Source organism: Episyrphus balteatus, chromosome 2, assembly GCF_945859705.1.
Source record: "Episyrphus balteatus chromosome 2, idEpiBalt1.1, whole genome shotgun sequence".
In the NCBI taxonomy this organism is placed as follows: Eukaryota; Metazoa; Arthropoda; class Insecta; order Diptera; family Syrphidae; genus Episyrphus; species Episyrphus balteatus.
The window spans coordinates 119262873-119287350 of NC_079135.1; the positions used below are offsets into that span (position 1 = coordinate 119262873).

Below are 24478 nucleotides of genomic sequence, written 5' to 3' on the forward strand. Positions count from 1 at the left end.
ATAAAAGAAATAAAAAATAATATCCTTTACATATCTTAAGACGAATCAAATAAATTTGTCCTTATAATTATTTCGCGGAGTGTACACTGCAAACATATAATTTCAAATTCAATTTTACTTACATTCTTCAAAATTATTTTTAATTGAATCGAAATTCTATTGAAGCGTGGGAAAAATATTGTTTGCATTCCTTTATTCGCATTCGTTAATATGGGTGGCGAAGTGAGAAGGCATTGAAAATGCAATGATAAATTAATAGATCAATGAGGTAATCAAAAAAAAGATACAAAGCAGATAGTCTATTTGGTTTCGGGGTGAAATTATTTACGTGATGACTGAAGTCATTTTTCCGTTCAAACACACCCAGGTGATGGAATAAACGCATATATAGCATTTTACACTCTAATTCAATGAGTTATATACAGTCAAGTTTTTCGATATAAAATATGTATGTTTCTAAGCAGAACAGAAAAAATAATAGTCAGTATTTAGCTCAGTAAAATTTTGCACGGTAAACAACAACATATGATTGCTAAGTTTTTTATTTGTTGGTTATTAGAGAAATTTTATTTCTAAACTTATATCTACATTTTTAAACCTTCAACAAAATAAATGTAATTGTTTGCTGTTGTTTACAGTATAAAATGTTAACTCAGTAAAATACTGGGTACCAATAAAAAACGACTAATGATAAAAATTTGGTCAAAAAAATTTCGATGAACTAGACTTTCTGACATTTTATCTTAACTCTAAAAGAGCTAATTTTCTTTCTTTGTCTCGCTACATGTATTTTGTGCTTAAACTGTTATAAAAAAACGGAGCAAAGAAGATTTTGGCTTAATCCAGATTGGGCCTACTTTAATTACGATTTACGAGCAATTGTATGGAATCACCCTCTTAATTCAATTTTAAAGTTCAAGTGACCTCAACTCCAAAAGCGTTTGGCCCAGGTACGAACTTTAAAATTGAATTATCTTCAATGGCACTTAAAATATAAAAATAATTTGTATTATTTTTTGTTTTCGTTATCACCCTCTTAATGTTAAGATAGTAAATGCTCTCGATTTGTTTGAGATGCATTTAAGGTTTGTGCTATCGTTTAAAAGCTTGATTTATTAGCCTGAAGCCATAACAATCAATTGAGGATGTTAGGAGTTAGTCGAAGAAGTTGAAACAAAGATTAGACCTAGTAAACCTCCTAATAAAACGCCAAAAGCGTGCATATATGTTGGACAAGATTCATGTCCAGTACCCGAAAAAAAAAACATAAAATAAGTAATTAAAATCAATTGCACCAGAACTTTCAACTTTAAATACATTGTGACTGGGCTTTTATTTACTTACTTAGGTCCTAAGACCTATTCGGCCCTAGCGAGGTATCCGTTGAAGCAGAAATTTCCCCATTTCATACGAATTTTGCTTCGAGGTGTACTCTCCAATTCGTATGAAATCGGACAAATTTCCGCTCCAACGGATACCTCGCTAGGGCCGATTATGTCAGTGGATGATCCCTAAATACACGTAAGGCCTTAACTACATCATCATCATGTACGATAGCTGGAAATGTACTTCAGCTCACTCCAGCTCTTCTCCGGAAAGCAAGACAAATAAACTGCCTGTTGACGCTGTCAAAAGCGAATTCGATGTCATTAAACAGCAGGTGAATATTGCTCATCGATATTCAACATACTGCTCAAATGTGAACCTGCTTGTTCAGCATCAGGTCTGGCTTTTAGAAGTTCTTTTATGCGTTTATACTATCTGATTTTCTGCTATTATACTATCTGATTACATTGAGAATATTTTTGACCATTTTCTTTTTGTTTTGCGATTGTCCTGCAGCAGGCTTCCCTATTTGCCAGCACATCAGACTAAAAAACCCATCAGACTGAAATTTTGTCCAATCTTTCTGTTTAGAAAATGTTAGGTATTTACGTATTTTGTCGATGTCATTTCCATTAGGCTTCCACCAAGTTCAAGTTCAAATTAACTGTTGACTTATAATAAAATATCTTGATTGCATTGACCGCGGTCAATCTCATTAGAAACGTTTCAACAATGCGTCTCATTAGTTCAATATGGATTTGACCATTATTTCTTTATACTCTCCCTCAAACTCATTAATCATTACAAAAGAATTATTGTTTTCAAATAAATAACTCCCATTTAACCCTTGCAACAGTCAAAGCTAATTTAGAAATGAATTAAAAGGACATAACTCTTACTCCAATCGAATAGTTGTATTTTTCTTTACGCCAATTAGTTGTGGTAGGCAGTTCATTAAGACGGAAAGAATGTGGAGTGGAATACAATTAACAGGCAAACCATTTCCAATTATGTATTATCAATCATTTTTTTATTTAAATAAACAAAGCACTTTTCATCACATCAAATTAAGGAGTTCAAAATAAAATCATACGAGTATCTTACAATTGCCAATTAAATCTAACTTCACTTTCCTTGAAATGGATCCTTTTCAATGTATCTATCTAAAAGTGTATCACCTTCTGGATCAACTGCAGATAATTGAGAGAATCCTTCTTCGTCGACAAAACAAATTTCATGACCATCAGGATCAGCAAGAATAATAACACGCACTGTGGCTTTGCCAGGTGTATCCAAAGTAATTAGGGGAGTGAGAATCGTTCCAGACGCTGCTTTTATTAATTCATCGATTTTTGGTTGCTCATCAAGAGGAACTGCAAAGGCAATGCGACCATAAGCCTTGGCACGATTCAAAGGATCTGAGATTTCACGAATTCGCAGGGATGCTTGTTTATTGCCATATGAAAGAAGCAAAGATTTGCCTTCTTCTTTGAGAAGCTTCATCGTAAGAAGATCCTTCCAATAATTTTTAGATTTAATGAGATTTGTTGAGTTAATTGTAACTTCAACCACTGGATCAGCATTGCTAGGTTGTGGTTCATCAATGACGAAGAATTTGTATCCATCTGGAGAGGTCAACACGTCCAGATTGTTCTCCTTTGTGATTGGATAGTTGTTTGATTTGGCACGATCGAGAGCTTCTTTGGACTTAATGGTGATTCCACCAAAGTCATTACCTGAAAAAAAAGTAAATAAAAAATTGATCAGGTTGAAAAACTGCAATAGTATTATTTTCTTCAAAAAAATAATGTAAGGATTATGTAATTCCACCACAGTTGAGCTGTACCATCAGAAAACAACTTGTTCTTGAAGCGTGAATTTGAGCTTCAGAAAAATACTCTAAATCTAATATTATTTTAAAGAAAGTTAGACCACCTAGAGTCGCGAATCGTACCCCGATTGCATAAAACAAATTTTATTTCAGATGACTGGTATACATCTCTTTTACTTATTTTGAGCATAACTTCACAATTTAGTGTGTTGGTGCCATTTTAAATGCACTGAGAAAAAACCACATATAAATCACTAAAGAGTTTTTCTCTCTTTTCAGCTTGTAGGGTGGAAGAGAAGTCGGCTCTCTAGGTGTTACCTTCTCCTATACTTAAAGAACATTTCCTATAGTGGTTGTTAGGTCCCAAAGCATTACACAACCCCATGACTGATTGATTGTATAAGAAATTAAATATCGGTAAATGTCAACTAATATCATATATCAGTTAAAGGCTTTGGGCCTTACCAATAATAAAATTTAAAGCTCACTTAAATATTGGACTGAATTCTACATATTTCACCATACCAATAACCAATTAACTAGCCCTTGTTTTAAATTCACAGTTAGCTTACTTAATAAAATGTTCCACATACGCCACAGTGACCCTTAAGTGTGAAATCTAAAATATGTGTTCAAAATTCTATTTTTGTTTTTTTAACTACTGCATTTATGACTGGGCGAAGTTTTCAATTGACATTATAAGAAAATACTAGACCTAAGGAGTCTGATGATCACATTGGAACTCATCAGATAGCAAAAACAGTAGCAATATCACTTCGTGGTCGATTCTTTAAATTGATGTTATTTCATTCAAAGATTTACATCCAGTATTCAATCCAGATTTAATTTCCAGTTTAGCTGAACCGTACGGTAAGCTCAGGTTAGGTTAACTTGGCTATCAGCAGGAGAGCCGATACACTAAGACCATGATTGATCTGTTTTTTGATATCACAAAAAATCTTTAAAACTTTTCTTCCTTGACATTGAACCATTTGAAACTGCTCCACAGAGGGAAGATTTATTTCATTTTGTTTGAAATTTTTATCAGCTGGTACGAAAAATGAATTTGCATCAGGAAAACAAATAAATACAATTTCTGTAAGAAAGGAATAGATTAATTGCAAATTTTCTTTTCAAAAAATTCTTTGAGTCATTTACAATAGAGCAAGAAAGATTGAAATTCGGAAGGGAACATTTGGAATTCTTTTTTCCTTCGAAAACAAATTAAAGTTCTTTTGCGTTGAGTGGATCACTGCGAAAGAGTTTTATTCGGATGCGGTCCATACCAAAACAACTTAATTCCAAAAGGAAAACGTGTTTTTTTACGAATTTAAATCTTTACAATTTTGCTTATGAGGTAAATACGTTGTTTTCCAAATTGTCTTTCCTTGGCCCTAGCTTCCTCTGAACTTTTAGCTAACATTTTTTTAAGGATTTCATTTGCAATACTTTAGCCTTTTAGGGTACAATCCGGGAAAGAATAGTAAAAAATACTTCATTTTCATTCATTTCTTTTGATAAAAACAGAATTTTTGTATTGAAATTACAAAAAGTAATATTAATTTTAATCAATATTTTTAAAGAAAATATTATTTTTCACAAAAAAATTAAATTTTAATTTTGAAAAACAATACGGCAAGAGCATCAAATCTTTTTCGATACCGACGATATTATAGGCTGAATTCATTAGCGCATCAAAAATGTGCATCAAAAATATTTCTGGTGCAAACGTGATGCTTTGTAGGTAAGGTAGTGTTTTCTTTCCATACAAAAAGTTGTGATGCGAAGGCAGTGATGCGTTTGTGAATTCAGCCATAGGCACGGCCCGGTATATAGAACATAACAAAAAGTGGGGCAGTACATTTTTCGAATCTTCGATTTTAATAAACTTCCTTTAAAATATTCTTAAATATGATTCGATAATATACATTCAAAGTAAATATTTCTTGGCGGCCCGTTTGAGAAATGCTGCCCTATCTAATATGTCGAAAATAAATAAACACAAGAACACTTATTATAATGCAAGTGCAACAACACTTGAAATAAATTCTTTCAATTTACTGATAATGATAATGAAGCAAAAGTACTTTCTTATCGGTTCTTAATTTTCAAAAAAAATTTTTACTTGATTTAATTTGCTTCACTTGTATTGCATGAGTAATGCTCATTGAGAATGTTCGAATAAATTTCAAAATTTGCATTGCATATTAAATAAAATGCACGACTGGGTCGCACGAACTTGCTCTTAGAGTTGAAGTTGCTTAAATTTTTAAGACTTTTTATATAGAAACTTGGGAAATGTAGGTACATAAAAACAAAAAAAAAACAAAAATAAAATAAGATTCATTTTTCAAAAAAATAAAACAATATCTGAAATTAAATCGCCCCACAAAACAAGTATGCAGTTTTATTTGATATATTAAGGTGCATTTTTAGAAAAAAAATTTTCAAAATCGTTAGAGCCGTTTTTTAAAAAACTAATTTTTTATAAATAATTTTTTGAAAAAAAAGTTTAAAAATAAAACAGGTATGCCATTTTGTAGAAATAACTAATCAACATCTAAAAACAAAATTTCAAAAAAATTCAATGTCCCGTTTTCGAAAATTTGATTTTTCAAAAAAAAATTTTCAAAATTTTTTTAAAAATCCAAAAATAATTTTTTTCAAAATTTTATTTTTGGCGTATATTTAAATTATATAAATGCTTTTGTATAAAAAATTTCGTTGAAATACAATAAGTAGTTTTGTAGAAAATCCGATTTGAAAAAAGCGGTCCTATGGCAGGTACCGTTAATAACGATTTTCAAAAAAAAATTTTTTCTTCAAAAGATAGACATTGTTTAAAAACTAACATTTGAATTTTTTTAACAAAATCGTTGGAGCCGTTTTCGTGAAATTAAACTTTTCCGAAATTTTTGTATGACAGGTACCGTTATTTTTGGTCCGAAAAAATTAATTCCAAAAACCCCTCTGGAGAGTCTCCAAAAACTACTACATAGCAAGTTTGGAGTCAATCGGTCCATCCGTTTAGGCTCTAGTTCCTTATACAGACTGACAGACTGACAGACAGACGGACAGACGGACTTCCGGGACCCACTTTTTTGGCATTGTCTATCATCGTAATGCCATGGAAAAATGTTATCTCAACTTTTTTTTTTTGTACGAATGCATAACTTGATATATAGTACCTATATCGCAAGTAAAAAATTCTTAACCGAAAAGTAAAATAATATTATTGAATGTAAAAAGCTTGATCGTATAAAGGAAACCCTAAATTTTGTTTTGCGTTGCATTTTTATGAAGTTTATGTCAAACAATAGAATTAATTTCTATTGTAGTTACCTTACATTTCTTATAATCTAATGTTTCTTGCTTTCAAATTTTAATTTAATATTTTCGAAAAGTAAATCAACTGATATCAAACACACTAAAATTTTGTTGAATACAAGTCAATTTTGTTGCTGGACATAATCTATTTTATTCAAATATTTTTTTAACTAAAATATACAAGTTGGTTATTAAAACTATAATCTCTCAAATGAAGTGTAATTAAAAACTATTGCATATCTAGGGTATCTGAAAGATATGATTCTATCTAGAATTTCTTTCCTTAACAACACACGTGCTTTAACACGCCCAAGGTACATGATAGAGTTCCAAAGGTAGTAAATCGCAATGACTTTTAAAATAGGCCTAACACTCAATAAAAAATAACAATTATGCAATTAAAGTGCCAAAATGTTCCACTTAATTAAAAGTACTAATGATAAGTCAAAATCATAAAAAAAAAGCTAATATCATAGACTAAAACTAAAAATCACATATCGTCAACCATAACTATAAGACAATTTGCGCGGTAGAAATTCAATACTCAATTATTTCACCACAAATTTATCTTGATTTTAAAATAACAAAACAAAAAAAGAATTAAATGACGAAGCTCGATGCGATTGTCGGAATTTAGACTCAAGCCAAAAAAAAAGTCATATCTCAATGAGACGATTTGATAACCTACAGATAACAGTTAAACAAAAAGCAAACAATCCCACAAAATTATAGATAGACTGAGTCAATTAAAAACCACGTTGAATTTTTGTTCTATCGGTCTTGGCTTTGTTTATAAGCTATTTTTATCGACAATGATTGTCTTGTTTGTTTATGGAAGCTACTCTGAGAACGTGAGAGACGTTAAGAGTGCTTAGTCACAAGACTTGAGATAAATGATAGACTATCATAAAAAGATTCTGAAGAATCCATTGAAATGTAATTGAAATTACATTTACTTTTAGATTGTAACATGTTTATTCACTAAGGAATACAAAAAACTTAAATGAAATTTCAGAATAGCAACTTCTTCTCCGTCCAAATCCTTTTAAACTGTTCTTGTTATAGATCGCCAAAAAGAACAGTTTAGAATAGGAAACAATTCCTGGATTTAGGGTCAATAATATTATGTTGTTTAGTATTGTTGAGTACAATAAGTAACCAGTATATTTACATTAGCCGTATTGTAGTGAGAATTATGCAGAATTAGGCAAATATTTTACACAAAAATCAAAGCTTTTATTTTTACTGGAAGGAAAAGGGTAAAGTAAGTCCTAGTTAGTTTTGGTTGTTGAACTCTGTGTTTAAATTTTATTGACTATACTAATCGAAGTCTCACGGTTATTTTCATCTAAATAGGACAAAAAAAAATGTTACATAGTAATCTTACGATATCACATCATGCCATTACGGTTCCAAATCATCAAAAAATGTGGCTCTTTTTTATTATTGGCGGTGATCAACAAACTGATAAATCGATATTGCGATTGTAGATTACGATCAACAATATTATCGATTATTCGACACATTTTTAAGTGGTTGACAGAATTTTTGCTTACTTGTTTAAGGAATTTTAATAAAAAAATATTTAATTTTATCTTCTTAAATATATTAAACACAGTCTTGTTAGTAACTTACAAAGGTATTTTTTTTTTCGCTTCGCTGCGAATAGCAGAACAACTTTTAAAACAACGGAAACAATTATTAATCATCTTCGCTTAATGAAAAGGCTTTCATTAAACATTATAAAGACTTTTTCAAATTTTGTTAGATGTTTTTGCAACCGATATTTCTTCTTTTGATCGAATTCTTTTTCTTCTTTCTTTAATTCGGCTTACTTGGCAAATTATATTGAAAAAGATTTATTGCTCAATAAAATTTTTGTTGCTTTTAAATAACCGTTACAAGTGTAAAAATATCTTTTATCTTTCATCTATTATGGTCTATCATGAGTCAAATCCTCCATGGTGAGTCAAAAAGTTTGTAAAAATAGCAAATTAGTGGTCAAATCGCCACATACGCAAACGAATGTATAGCTAATCCAGAGTTTTTAGAGAAAAATTAAAAGTCTGTTGGTAACTCAATTACATTTTGGACACTAATAATAATAATGATAAATATTGCATACCTATGTACATATACATATACCAAATTACAAATTTAAAAATTATTACGATCACCAACATTTGTTCAATACATATTACGAAAAAGAAACTTGAAATGTTTTTCGTTCGCTTATACCATAAACATTCTTGTAGATGACTTTTACTCCTTAAATTTCTATGCAAAGGGTATATAATAAGGAATCTTTTTTTCCAGGTTGCATAAGAGTTTCCATAATAATTAATTGTTCTTCCACAATTTCAAAAGCCTACATAATTCTTTTGAAATTCATGTCCACTTTTTCTCGAATTAATCTTTAGGGAATAGGTACTTTATTTTGAAGACAATTTTGTGGCACAAATACATTTTTTTTTTATCGATGAAACTTTTTCATCAGACGAACCATACGTTGTAAATTTTGATGCTTAAAATGTGGACTAAGCTGTTGGCAGATAGAAAATCTATAGTGTGCGGGTGTTTTTAAATAGTTGTTAGATTAAATCAGTTTAACTCACAAAATATAAATTAAAATTTTTAAATTATATTGTGGGACAATAAGAACAAGTGTTTTAATTTATCCTCTTATTAGTAAAATGTGTCATTGTTCCATCAAGGCCCAATTTATCTACTCTACATTATACATATGTATTCAAAGTCGCATACGAATTTTAAAATTTCTCATTTTAAATAACCACTTTAAATTTAATGGAGAGTGAATAAATTGGAAAAAAATTAAAGTAAAGCTCATTTGAAGTAATTTTTATTTTTTTGATATTAATTAAAAATACAACTTTAACATAATTCACTTCAATTTCATGTATTTTTCAGTATGCCTACGTGCTCGGTACGCCACTGTCTAGGCCTCAATTTGTTATCTTAATTTATCAATTCAATTAATTGAAAACACTTACGAAGACACTTAACTAACGATTTTTCAAAGAAAATAGATAAGATTGAAATATATCTCGATAACGTAGCCTAATCTCATCAACTCGGAGGTCTTACTCGAAGTATTAAAAATTCCGTTATTATTTGAAAGGATAATTCGATCGTTTTTTGTAAAAACAGATTTTCAAAAGTTAAAATTTGTTTATTTTATAAAAAAATGTATGAAGCCAATGTTCATCATCTTCTTCTTCAAGGAATCAAGAGACGATAGAGAAATATTGATAAGAAAGAAATTTTAAGGCCCTTTACCTTCATTTACAAAAAAGTAAAAATGTCTGCCGAAAAAAATGAAATAATGATGATTCAATTTTCGATTCGGCTCGTTATGTGATAATTCGTAAGAGCAAACTCTATCAAGTACAGTTCTTTTGTATATATTTTCTGATGGAGATAAGACTTCAAAATTTCTGATTCTTTTAGGTACAAATCAATTGATTTTTTAAAAGAATTGTCAAGTCTAGAAGAAAATGGATTTAATCGACATTCAAAACTGTTTATCGTCAGTGATAAAATTATAGAATATAGGAAAAGGCCACAATAACTTTGAGGTCTTATTTGAGGCATCAATAACCTAAGTTCGAAGGATAATTTTATTAAATTTGAATAAGTAATAAATAACTTTCTTGGAGACTAAATGAGTTCTTTAAATAAATAATATACATAGTATATTTTCTTATACTCATATGAATGTTGTTTATAATTTTATTATTTTCGCAAAAAAGTAATTTTACTTGTCAAGGTTTTACAATTTTTGTATACACAATTTATGAAGTCGTTGGCTTTATTGATAAGTTTAAAAAGAATATAGAAATGACAAATGAACCTTAACCTTTTTGTTAAAAAAAGTATGTATATTTAAAATGGAGCTTTACGTGATAATTCGCACAGGCCAACTCTTTCAATAAAGGTACAGTTTCTTCAAATTTTCTGACAATAGATAAGACTTAAAACTTTCTTATTACCAAGTGATAAGAATTATATCTATATTGACTAATGTTTTTACAGCCAATTTTGATTTACCATCAAGACAAATTTAAAGATTTCTATCGTTGACTAACCTTTTTTTTCGGCGTTTCAGATCTTTTCTATTTCATTAACATTACAATCTGAACAACTTACTCATGGGGTTTTCGCTTGGTAAATTTCTATTTTGATCTATAGATTGATTTTTTTCGTTACGAAACGAATACGTTTTCAGATTGATTTTTATTTGCTATAGTATTGAAGTTTTGAATGTATGTGAACCAGGCAGCGAACGCAGTTGTCAAATATTGATTCGACCGTTGATTTTTGTATCTGAAGATGACGAATAATTTAATTCATTAAAAATGACTTCCATTTGAATTCAAAACTATTTTAATTCTGTCTTGAAACCGAAAGAAATTATTATCAAATAAAAACTTATCAAACAGAAAAATGCTAATGCAATTCTGCCGAAAAATCCAGATCTGGAAAATTGATCTAAGATCAAAAAATAAATAATTGTTTTTGGCCAAACGCCAAACGAATACAAAAATTGTCAAAATTAATTTTTTGACAGATCTAAATAAAAAAAAAATTGATTTTTGTACCAAACCCCATAAAATAAAACCGTTATATTGATCGCGAGTTAAAATCTAGCTAATCATATCTGCAAATTTGGTGAGTTAAATCGTGGGTCGTGGTCGGAGTTTTAAAAATTTAAAATATCAATTGAAAAAAAAAAAATGCATTTGAAATTTTAAAAAAATATTGGTTGCAACTGAAAACTGAATTTGCATTAAAAAAAAAAAACTAATTTATCGCAACTGAAAAATATTTGTTGCAGATAAAAAAATTTGCATTAAAAAAAAACATATACACATTAAAAAAATAGGTATTATTGCAACTGAAAAATATTTGCATTAAAAAAAAAAATAACTTTTATTGCAAATTAAAAATTTTCAATATCATCAAATATTTTTTTTTAATATTCCTCGAATTTCTTACAATCTTGGCTATTTGACCATACATTATCTATTTTAACTATAATATTGAACCTAATGTAATGCCAAATAGCCAACATTTTAAGAAATTCGACGAATATTACAAAAAAAAAAGATATTTCTTTTGCAATAAATATTTTTTTTAAATTTGTAATGGAAAAGATATGCATTAAAAAAATGATTTTTCACAACCCTGGTCGTGGTTAACTTTAACCTAAGAAGGAAGGATTTTCATTGTTTTACATTTTCGTTTTTAGAGATTCTACCTAGCTACAATTAACTTTATTAACTTGGCAAATAAAATATGTAACTACTTAAATTTAAATCTTAAAATTATTAATTTTAGAGAAAAACATCAATCTCGCTTCCATTGATCTATGAATAGAAGCCGTTTAGACTGAAACCTCGAAAATTCACACATTAAGACAGGTCATGAAAATTTTAAAAATAGAACTAATAAAATAAATTTGATTAAAAAACTTTATCATAATCTGAATGATTAACGATAGAGTGTTAGTTGGACATTTAATATGAAGCTTATTGAACAACTTACCCATTTCATAGCTCTTAACTCCATAGTTGTATGTGAGTTCAATGACAAAATGTGAAGCCTCTGGCCCATAGCCAACCATAGTTTTGCTCCAACGATTGTCATAAGGTCTGGAATTCACCCCAAAAAAATCAATTAAAATCTTAACAATCCTCTCCAGCTGGAAAAACTAAAGTTATACTTGTTATTTTGCAACGTGACTTACCCATTACATTGAGCATCGCAGCCCTCTGTGAATTCTTCGTGCCTCAGTACCTGTAATTATAAATACAAAGTAGGTACTTGGATTAAATTATAATTTATTACATGACGTGGAAATTGGATAATTAAATTCTAGATTTATCTAAAATCCGGTTTTTTGCAATTGAACAGATAGAATAATAATTCTAATAAATGACCTTCATTCCGAGAATGCTGCGATAAAAGAAAGCATTCTTTGCTCTGTCTCCAACTTTGAAAACATAATGGAGAGCTCGTCCTGTGATTGATGACATGGTAATTTTTAGTTTTTTATTTATTTAGAATCGATTTATTATTTGTTTAGTATTTTTTAAAGATGACTCAATTGGAAGTTCTGAATTCTGACTAAAAAAAATTATTCGGTATCGGTAGACACCACACAACATCAACAAGTGAATAGATAAATCGAAATGAAAACGGTTCAAGCAAAATGAGAAAGATAAATAAAATTTTTGACGTTCGGCTTTTTATTCAACTTTCAAGTAGGTTGTATGTGTGTAGTTGTTGTTGTGTTGAGTTTTTTTTAGATAACACAAATTCACCACGTAACTTTTGGTTCTTAGTGTAGACAAAAGGTTTGTGTATATGGTAGAAATAGTTCTTGCAACAACCCTAATTAATTCATACACAGTGACATCTATAACTTCATGAAAGCAACTTATGTGATATAAAACCGTAGATTTTCAAATTCAAATTTGAAACTGGGAAAGAAAATTTTCGAGAAAATGGAATTTTCTTTCAAATACATACATTGGCGCTATATTTTAATCGTTTTAGTAAAATCATTGAATAATTATATATAGAAATGACACCGGAAAAAACGTCCGCTTTGCATTGTATATATATTTCTATAGTACTATCAATCCATGAAAATACTTTAGCGACATCTTTTGGTAGATCTGCACTTCAATTTTCTGCATAAGGTTCAAACATAAAATAAACTAGCGATCCCTGTGGTGGCGACGCAAAACAGAAAATTCTACTTCATGAGAGTACTATAAGAATATATATACAATGCGCTTTGTTTGAGGGGTGGAGCCACAATCGTTTGAGGAGTGGCGCCACAATCGTTTTAGGATTGTGTATTCGATGGCCGAAAAATCCCTGAAAAGGACTTTTGGTTACTAAGTAACCACATGTACAATATTATTTATATTTGGTGTATTTGTATTAGTTTCTGTAATATTGAAATTGAATTTATTTTAAATTTTTGTAATATTTTGAATTGAATATTTATTTTTGAATGTTTGATTCTTATATTTGAAAGGATTTTGTTTTTTGTTTTTATTAACGACAAGAAGATTTTCTTCAGTTATAGAAGTGTTTATTTAATTTTGATTAGGGTGCTTTTTGTAATAACATCTAGGCCAAAGTTGTAGTTCACATTTGAATGTTTTCCACCATGCACTGCCCTACTAACAATTTTGCTTCTATAATGCTTTACAGAAGCAACAATTGCATCTGTAAAGCTTTATAGAACCAAAATTATTTGTCGGGTGTGGCATATACTTACTATTTTCTTAAACCGCATAATGCAAGAGAATGTTAGGATCAACATATGTACAATATGGCCATATTTCACATTATTTTAAAGTATTTTAATACATATTTCAAAGTATTTTAATACAATACGAAACAACCTCGTTTATTTGCTTAAACTGATGTGTTTGCGATATGTTTGCGAACAAGAACTTTGGATATACGGCTTTGTTAAATGTTAAATTAGTCTAAGGTAGTTTAAGTTAGTTTTTAATTAGTTTTAAGTCATAGCTTGTACTAAGCTTAAATAAATAAATGTTCAAATTTGCAACTTTAAAGTTATTAGAACTAATTTTTTTTACCAAAAATAACGATACCTGTCACAAACCAATTTCGGAAATGTTTAATTTTCTCGAAAACGGTACCAGTGATTTCGTTAAAAAAAAATTATATAATAGTTTTTGGGCAATCATTTAAATTTTTTAAAATTATTAGTAACCTACCGTAGAACCAACCGTGCCAAACTACCAATTCAATTTCAACGATTTTTTTTATAAAAAAGCATTTACCTATATAGTTTAAATATAAAATAGAAAGAAAATTTGTTAAAATAATAGTTTTTGGATTAAAACAAAATTGAACACTTTTTCAAATTATCGAAAACGGGAAATTAAATTTTATTGACATTTTAGTTTTGAATGTTGATTAGTAATTTCTACGAATTTTATTTTTGATTTTTTTTTTTTAATTTACTTATAAGGTTCCAACGATTTTTTTCTAAAAATCTATCTTAGTAGAAGAAATCAAATGGAACAGTTACTTGTTTTGGAGCTATAATTAATTTTGCTTTGTTCCTTTAACTTTTTGGGCTAGTGTAAAAAAACAACTCAGGTTGAAAACTAACGCTCGATTAAATTTTATGGTTATGAAACTCAACTATTAAATTTGTCCGAGCGTTGGCCTTTAACCTGAGTATTGAACCTGAGTGAAATATGTATAATTCAGTTAAATGTTTGAGCGAGCCTTTAATTTGATTATTGGTAAGGTTCGTAGAAAATAAAATTTCCTAATGATAAGTTTTCTTGAATAATAGTAATAATAGCCTAATAGTAAGTGAATATACAGGGTGTCCATTAGAAAATGGATAAGCCTGAAATGGTTGATAGGTGCACTTTTTACTGTTCTGAAACCGAATAGAAAAAGTTTCTATCGCAACCAGTTTAGAAAATATTAGCTTTTTTTCGTTCAGTGTACTTTAAATTTCATCATCATACGTTTTATTTAACCACAACCACGAATGAATGAATTTTATAAATTTCTTATTTTTATAATTTTCTACAACAATTGGCTCACTACATAAGAAGTTAAAAAATTTTAAAACTGTTGCATCTTTTCTTTAAAAAAATTTTGAAATTTGTTTTTCGATGCAAAATGTGAAAAAAAAAATTTTATGAAAATTTTCAAACACCTGTGGTATAAAAAAAATCCATAGGAACGTAGGTGGCCAACTTTTTTAAAAATATGCGCGTCCAAGGGGGATTGCAGAATGGTAAAATTTTTTATCAAACCTAGAGTTACTAGGAAGTTATTAGTACCTAAGTGCAAAAAAAGCCTATTAATTTAATAAATTATTTTAACTGTAAGATCTTAAGTTTTTCACATTGCTGCCACAAATGCATGGATTCCATCAGTTTTTTTAATCAGTCATATTTTACAATAATTCTTCTAACACATAACTATTAAAAAAGCGTTATAACCGTTGAACAATGGCTATAAAAAAATAATTTAACTTTTTTTTAATGCAAAGTAGACAAAAAACCTGATTTACAATATTACGTTGAGTTTTTCTTAACGCTTTTCTTTTTTTCTTTAAGGGCCATTAGCTGAAACGAACCTTAAACAATTTATGTTGAACATAAACGTTTAGGCTCTACTTTAACTTCGGCGTAAACTGACACATAAGGATTTATGTTGTAATTAAATGCTTAAGTTTCGATTCAGCAAAAATAAGCTCTAATTGTTACGCATTTCATATTATTGCAAAACAAAATATAATATAAAAAAAAGCAACCTCTGTGGGGATACAAACTCAGAAAGCAAAATTAAAGAGCAATCACCTTGTCACCTACGCTAATAGGACTATTGAAATAAGGGTAACTTTAATTTTCAAGCTCTCGTCTTTAATAAAAAATTTCTTGTTTTTAATTTCGAGTTACTATGGATACATTTATAATGTCAACTAACTTTTCTATATTTTTGTTTGATATTTGTGTAATTTTGTATGTATGAGTAAAATTTCCTTATTTTCTTTTTTCATTTATAGGATGTCGATGTGTCGATGTGTCGATACGAATTATTTTTGTTTGATATTTGTTTAATGTTTTATGTGTGAGTAAAATTTCCTTATTTTTTTTTCTATTATAGGATGTCGACGTGTCGATACGATTTATTTTTGAAGTTATACTTCTTATGGGAGGGTGGGTATGAAAATTTACTTTTTGACAAGAATGTCAAAGGGATTATGACGCGATCACCCTGGTTAGCAGAGCTGTCGTTTCACCTTTAGAGTAGGCAGTACTTTAGTATTTATAACTGCAGTACGCCGCAGTACGGCAAACATAAAACACACAACACGTTGCAAGTTACATGTTTCATGTGGCAAGTTGCATGTGGCAAGTTGTATGTGGCAAGTTGCACGTGGCAAGTTGCATGTGGCAAGTTGCATGTGGAAAGTTGCGTGTGGCAAGTTGCATGTGGCAAGTTACATGTGGAAAGTTGCGTGTGGCAAGTTGCATGTGGCAAGTTACATGTGGCGAGTTGCATGTGGCAAGTTGCATGTGGTAATTTCAATGTGGCAAGTTGCCAACTCACATTTCAGCTCAGCTCACAGCTCAGCTCAAATTAGAGCTAGCTCAAATTTTGAGCTAGCTCACTTTTGAGCTAGGTACCATAGCTCAGCTCAACTGAGCTGAGCTGAAAGTGAGCGCCCAAAACTTCCAACGCCTATATCTCGGAATGTTGAAGAAAATGAAAAAAAATTTGTTGATGCCAAAAGGTAGCGGGGACTCTAACCTGCATTTGGGTACAACTCTAATCCCTGTAGGTCCACGCGTTCTCAAACCGGGAGAACTTAAAAGTAAAAAAAAAAATAGGCACGATTCTGAAAAAAAAAGGCATGATGTGGCGATTTAACATTTAAGGCGATTTTTTAAAAATCTGACAATGAGCAAAGCGTAGGCCCATGACACAAGCTATCATTTGGCATGACTCCCAAAAATTGCTCTCAAGTGGTTTAGCTTCCAGGAGCGTTCAAAGATTCGGGGATTTTTCAAAAAAAAATTTTACCCCAACTTTCAAACGCGATTTTCTCGGAATTTTGAAAGAAAATCGAAAAACCGGATTATACCACTATCGGGTAGCTGAGAATATAAGCATTCATATGGCACCACTCCCCTGTCTCTAGATCAAAGCGTTCCAACGCCTATATCGCGGAATTTTGAAGAAAATGAAAATACAATTTTTGATGCCAAAAGGTAGCGGGGACTCTAACCTACATTTGGGTACAACTCCCATCCCTGTAGGTCCACGCGTTCTCAAACCGGGAGAACTTAAAAGTAAAAAAAAAAAATAGGCACGATTCTGAAAAAATAGGCATGATGTGGCGGTTTAACATGGAAGGCGATTTTTTAAAAATCTGACAATTGGCAAAGTGAAAGCCCATGACACAAGGTATCATTTGGCATCACTCCCAAAAATTGCTCTCAAGCGGTTTAGCTTCCAGGAGCGTTCAAAAATTCGGGGATTTTTCGAAAAAAAAATATACCATAACTTTCAAACGCGATTTTCTCGGAATTTTGAAAAAAAAAATCGAAAAACCGGATTATACCACTATCGGCTAGCTGAGAACATAAGCTTTCATATGGCACCACTCCCCTGTCTCTAGATCAAAGCGTTCAGCTCCCAGAAGTTTTTTCGCGCCCCCAACTTCCAACGCCTATATCTCGGAATTTTGAAGAAAATGAAAAAAAAATTTTTGATGCCAAAAGGTAGCGGGGACTCTAACCTACATTTGGGTACAACTCTCATCCCTGTAGGTCCACGCGTTCTCAAACCGGGAGAACTTAAAAGTAAAAAAAAAATAGGCACGATTCTGAAAAAATAGGCATGATGTGGCGGTTTAACATGGTATAACAGCAACCCTGCAAGTTCCATATTGCTACTACTAGTGCTGAAGCACACACTATTCTCATAAAATTACCATATCGCACATTTTATGCGCAATTCATTTACTTTCGTTAAGCATATACCGTACGTTCTGAACCGCACAACATGAGTAAATTTCACAAAATAAATTGAAAACTACGTGGACTCAAGGAGGATGAAAGAATTAATTAATTGTTCACTTGATAAAAATGTAAAAAACGAAGTGTGGATTAATAATAGAAATTAAAAATATCAAATGAAATTCATTTACCTACATATACTGAATGAGAAGTATAACTTCAGTCGCGTGTAAATGTGTACACACACTCTTTTTTATTTGATATTTGTTTCCTTATATTTGTATTAGAGAAATTTCCTTTTTTAAAAACAAATTTTTGAAAACATAATTTTCTAGGACAAGCTCCATTCTCTCTGGGGATTTTTTAGTACATCTGATTGCCGAAAAAAATAAAATTCTGTGGCGCTAGAAACTATCGGTGTCACTTCTATATATAATTATTCAATGGTAAAATTCTAATAGCCTGTTTTCACTAGAGCCCAAATGACCTAATTTCGCAAATTATCTCATATGGAATGTATAAATCTTATAAATAAAAATTAATTTGTAATTCGAACTGACTCTGGGCTTCAGTGAAAACAGACTATAAGGCCGTTTTCGAAAGTTACTAAGTTAAAAAGTAGTCTATTTTTAACTTAGTAACTCACTGAAATGGCTTTACCATTTTACTATTTAAACAATTAATATATCCGGTTTGTATGGAATTCAGTTTTTGAAGGATCATTTTATGTAAGAAATAAGGCGTTTAAGGGGCCAGTTATATCGATCAGGGAAACGGGTCAGGAAAATGCTTTTAAACTATTATTGGTGCAATTTCAAGAAAAGATCCCACACTAATCGATAGGAAATCATTTAAGAATAGGTTTTCAAAAACAAAAAAAAAAATTGAATTCAACAATAAATGCGTTTATTGTTAAATATGAATATTTGTGTTTTCCTGATGGAATAATTGTTCAAATGAAAATATTTTTAGAATGACATAAATTCTTTTAGAGTTCTTCTATCGAAAAGTGTGGCATTTGTTCTTTAAAAATTTTCCTGATCCGTTTTCCTGATCGCTATAACCGGCCCACAATGGAACGTCTAGTACAAAATTCCGGACATTGGGTGAAATTTTTTTTTTCATTCTTGTAAATATTTTTTGTTTGTTAATCATAGAAAATTGTCGCTTCTCTCATAACCCACAAGTTATTTTTATCAAAATGTTTTGGTTTCCAAGATACAGAGTCTCAAGTGGGGACTATTTCACAAGAAAAAAAAATGATGTTTTTCTTAGAAATTTTCATACTCTTATATCTGGCTCATTTTTTAAGATATCTTCTTGAAATAAATTTTGTTGATAAGATACTAAAATATATATTTAAGAAAAAAATCTTAAAATTATATTTCTTAATAATTCTAAAACACGTTTTTCTATAATAATCCAGTCAAATAAGGGTTTAACCTCGGAATGAATGTTAGTAGAAATTTTTTTTGCTCAATATCTTCCTTTTGCCATTCTATAACATATCTCAAAAGTCTAGAAAAATCTCATGTCCGCTTGTCGCGATTTCAAGGTCAAATCGCGAAATGCAGATTTTCAAAATTAGCAAAAATAGGCTATGGTATTATATACACATATGATACATGATTTCAAGCTATTTTTTAATGCTGATTTCAAAAAATCAAAAATCAAGACAATCTGACGTCTCTGGAAAAAGTTATACCTGTTTTTCATCTGTCAACTCATATTATTATAACAGTTGCAAACTTACTGCCGACAAACATTTAAAAGTTATGGTAGATGAACCAAATTTTGCATGAAGATTTTAGAATCCATCATTATTAAAAATCAAAACAATCCATTACAAAAAATATATATACATACCTACGAAATAATGGTATTTTTTTATGGAGCGGCAAATTTTAGGATATGCACTAAAGAAGATTCTTGTTCATCTAAGGAATAAGTGCTAATAGGCTAATTTTTTTCATTTTAATCTTTGTTTGGATATTCTTAAACTTCCCTCAAAAATCTAAAAAAATCTCATGTCCGCAAGTCCTAATTTTTTTGGTTTGAAAATAAGGTGCATATTTTAAAAAATTAATAAGAAAAGTTTAAATTTGTATATGTATACCAACATAAGCGACATGATTTAAAGGTATTTTTTAACACTTATTCCAACAAAACTCACAAACAAGTCAACCTGACCATCCCTGAAAAGTAATGCACCTTATTCATGTTGATCTGACACAAATATCTGAAGTGAAGTTTTTCAATCTTTTAAAATCTGCACCTTATTTTCAAACCAAGAAAATTAGGACTTGCGGACATGAGATTTTTTTTAGATTTTTGAGGGTAGTTAAAGAATATCCAAACAAAGATTAAAATGAAAAAAATAGCCTATTAGCACTTATTCCTAAGATGAACAAGAATCTTCTTTAGTGCATATCCTAAAATTTGCCGCTCCATAAAAAAATACCATTATTTCGTAGGTATATATATTTTTTGTAATGGATTGTTTTGATTTTTAATAATGATGGATTCTAAAATCTTCATGCAAAATTTGGTTCATCTACCATAACTTTTAAGGGTTTGTCGGCAGTAAGTTTGCAACTGTTATAATAATATGAGTTGACAGATGAAAAACAGGTATAACTTTTTCCAGAGACGTCAGAATGTCTTGATTTTTGATTTTTTGGAATCAGCATTAAAAAATAGCTTGAAATCATGTATCATATGTGTATATAATACCATAGCCTATTTTTGCTAATTTTGAAAATCTGCATTTCGCGATTTGACCTTGAAATCGCGACAAGCGGACATGAGATTTTTCTAGACTTTTGAGATATGTTATAGAATGGCAAAAGGAAGATATTGAGCAAAAAAAATTTCTACTAACATTCATTCCGAGATTTACCCCTTTTTTCTCCTTATTTTACTGTATTATAACCCTTTTGAAAATTTCTCTTCAACTTTGAAAAGGCTTTTAAAAAAATGCTTACATATGCCCGCTTTCTTAGTAATCTAGAATGAAAGCTTAATAGTTTGTGTGTAATATTTTAAAAATTTGGATCCGACCCCGTTTTTTAGAGCACCATCTTTATAAATTTAACCCTTTAGATAGTATTTTTTCCTATCTATAAAGGGGAGGGTTGGTGTTATTTGGCTAGCTTAAAGTGACATGGGGTAGTTTAAACCAAGAATATAACTACTGAATACATAACGTAGGGCAGATTGAACAAAAAAAAATAAAGAAAGAGTGAGTAAAAACAATTAATTTTTAAGCTTTTTTTAAGAGTAAAGCATTGTCAGAGCGACTAACGAACTGATGTAATTTTTTACGCTTATGTATTTTCTAACAAAATCTGGATAATAAAGTAGCAATCTAACTAAAGTTTAAATTAAAAAAAAAAATATATCAAGGGGCACGGTAGTGCCCAGCCAAGTTCTCTAGCAACTTTGGCACTACACCCTTATTTACAGGAAACAACTCAGGCCATTTTCGACCCCCCTCTAACTTCCACACCAAAAATGCTAGAAATTTCAAACTCGCTACATTTATTGAGCTTGTCAAAACCAAACTCCTCACAAAATTTCAGCCTTTTACGATGAGTAGTTTCTGAGATATAGGGCTTCAAAAATCGCAAAAACCGTAACTGACTGACTGACTCACTCACTCATTCACTCACTCACTCACTCACTCACTCACTCACTGACAGATCATCAAAATTATGGAGAACTTCCCGTTAACGTAGAAACTTGAAATTTTACACAGTGATAGTGCTTGTGGTGTATACAAAGGGAAAAATCGAAAATTTGAGATTTTCAATTCAGGGGGCGTGGCATCCGCCCATTTCCGCTGAATTATCATCAAATATTATAAAGCACTTCTGATTATCGTAGAATCTTGAAATTTGGTAGAATGGTAGAGCTGGTAGTTTATACAAAGGAAAAAATTTAAAATTTGAGAATTTCAGCCAGGGGGCGTGGCATCCGCCCATTTCCGCTGAATTTTCATTAAATATAATAGAGCACTTCTGATTATCGTAGAATCTTTAAATTTGGTAGAATGGTAGAGATGGTAGTATATACAAAGGAAAAAATTTAAAGTTTGAGAATTTCAGCCAGGCGGCGTGGCAACAGCCCATTTTCACTGAATTTTCATCAAATATAGAGATTTTCAATCCTACAGCCATACCTTGCAAAAAGTAGTGAAATCACAACAAAAACATTACTGTTAAAAAAGGAGCCAAGTTCTCCTATGTTGAAATTATGCTGGCACAAAAAGTACTGAGATGTAAAAGTCTACCAAGTTCTAAAGTTTGGATTCAAATTCGTATCAATAAAATTTTGATTGTTTACTTGGCAATTTTTGAAATAACTTTAAAAATCCGTAATTAAAAGAAAAATTGTCAAGAGAACAATCAAAATTTTATTGATACGAATTTGAATCCAAACTTTAGAACTTGGTAGACTTTTACATCTCAGTACTTTTTGTGCCAGCATAATTTCAACATAGGAGAACTTGGCTCCTTTTTTAATAGTAATGTTTTTGTTGTGATTTCAATTTCTAAAGCCCAGTATCCTGCTGAAGCGAAATGGAAATTTGTATAAAAAAAACAGCAGAACGAAAATTTTTTTATGCTTTTCGTTTCACAGCGCACGAGATTGACAAACGGCATTATTACCTGTACTTGAACAGAGGCGGCGGAAGAGGTGTGCGGAGTGTGCCCCCGCACACGGCCCCGCTCTTGGAGGGGCCCCGCGGGCGTCAAATGAAAATGTCTTTATTTATAACAATCAAACAAAAATAAATAATTGAAATTGGCTTGTTTCCACTCGATAGAAAAAGAAAATTAAACAATTTAAGATTATTGTTTAACTTTTTTTTTCTAAAGTGAAGCACATATTTAGTTTGCAAGCACCTTGGATTATTTAAAATGTTTGCCTTAAGATTCCCAATTCAATTTAAAACATAATGAAATGTATAGGGTAGGGCGAGGAGGTTTTGACACGTTAACGGACATGTTAAAAATTAAGAACTTCCTTTTATAAATAGCCATCTTTTTACATAAAATGCTTTTTATTAAGGTTTAAGCTCATTCAAAAACAAATTTTAGTAAGTAAATTACTAACCATATCAAAGTTTATTGTAAATTAGTAAATAAAGAAAAAGTGATGAAACATCCTACCTTGTAGGAGGTTCCGACTTTTAAGTAGGAGGTTTCATCATGCCATAGGAGGTTCCGTCAGTTCGAAAAATTATTTATCGACGAATCACCAGGAACATAAGAAATTCAAATTAGGGGCCTTTTTGGCTAACCACACAATAGGTGGGGGCCCGTAACATTTATTGGGTTCTAAAAAAAAATAAATGAGGAGTCAGAAAAATTCAATCTCAAGAACTCTAGGTAGTTATGCTCATTTGACGTGCCAAAATTATTTTTTTCCTCCTACGAGTAAATTTTTGTTGCAATAAAATAGTAGTAGCGCTTCAAGTTTGCTTAAGCCATTTGAGAAATTGAGAAAAAAAATATCTTTTTTTAATTTGCTTTTTCATTTGAACGTTTTTTAAAATATTCAAGCTTTTGTAAAAAAAAGGGGCTCCGGTGAAAAAAAACGCTCCACAAAGTTTTAAATCTTTCTTCATTGGTAAAACGAACCAGAAGTGCACTTATTAAACTTTAAATTGATATAAAAACTGGCCGAAACAAGGTACAAAATGTTGAATACCTAAGGTAAACAAAAATAAAAGTAAACTTACATTGTCTTACAAAGAAAAATAAAGAGCAAAGGGGGCCAAATTTAGTTTTGCTCCGGGACCCCAGCAGCCAGAGGCGGCGCTAGACCAAAATGAGACGTGTGCGAGAGTAAATTTGCGGGGCCCCTAGGAAAATGATTTTGGATTATCACTTTTAAAAAGGATCAAATATTCCGTCCAAGTTCAAGTTCAAAATTGTATTGTTTCATTTCAATGTAGATGAAAAACAAAATGCACGACTCGATCTCACGAACTTTCAAATTGCTTTAATTTTTTTTTATAAATAAGATTTGTTAAATGTACGTAGATATCGTTCTTCAACGAATTTTTCTTTTATCTATACAAAGTATTTTTAAAATCATTAAAATACAAGAAAAAGCTTTGACAAAAGGTGTTATGCAAATGTTATTAATATAGGATTTAATGACATCTTCTTTCAAAATTAAGAGGTCTGCCGGATCGAAGCTTGGCATTTTACCCTCAAGCCTGTGGGAACCTTAGAAGTGAAAAACGCTCTGGTTTTCAAAAGTAGACATTATTAGCTTTAATTTGAGATTAAATTTGCCTTTTAACCAGTGGCGTAGCTAGCCCTGCGGGGGAACTGTATCCAAATAATTTTGGGGGCCCCTCCCAATTATATATTATTTTTTTGAAAAAAAAATTAAATAAATCACGTGAGTTTCATGT

General features: G+C 30.6%; 1 protein-coding gene across 2 annotated transcripts in view; it reads right to left on the reverse strand.

Annotated features, from left to right (window-relative positions):
• Positions 1-2327: 2327 nt before the first annotated feature.
• LOC129910162 (glyoxalase domain-containing protein 4) overlaps positions 2328-24478 on the reverse strand; it is a 29444-nt gene continuing 7293 nt past the window's right edge. Inside the window, exons 1-4 of one of the 2 annotated variants that reach the window (XM_055987435.1) lie at positions 12445-12687; positions 12252-12301; positions 12050-12156; positions 2328-3062 (exon numbers count right to left, since the gene is read on the reverse strand). In XM_055987435.1, the coding sequence (XP_055843410.1) occupies positions 2452-3062; positions 12050-12156; positions 12252-12301; positions 12445-12540 (864 nt within the window). In that variant the 5' untranslated portion in view covers positions 12541-12687 and the 3' untranslated portion in view covers positions 2328-2451. Of the gene's footprint in view, positions 3063-12049; positions 12157-12251; positions 12302-12444; positions 12688-24478 lie in introns of those variants that run through there. The other variant, XM_055987436.1, reaches the window with a different exon arrangement.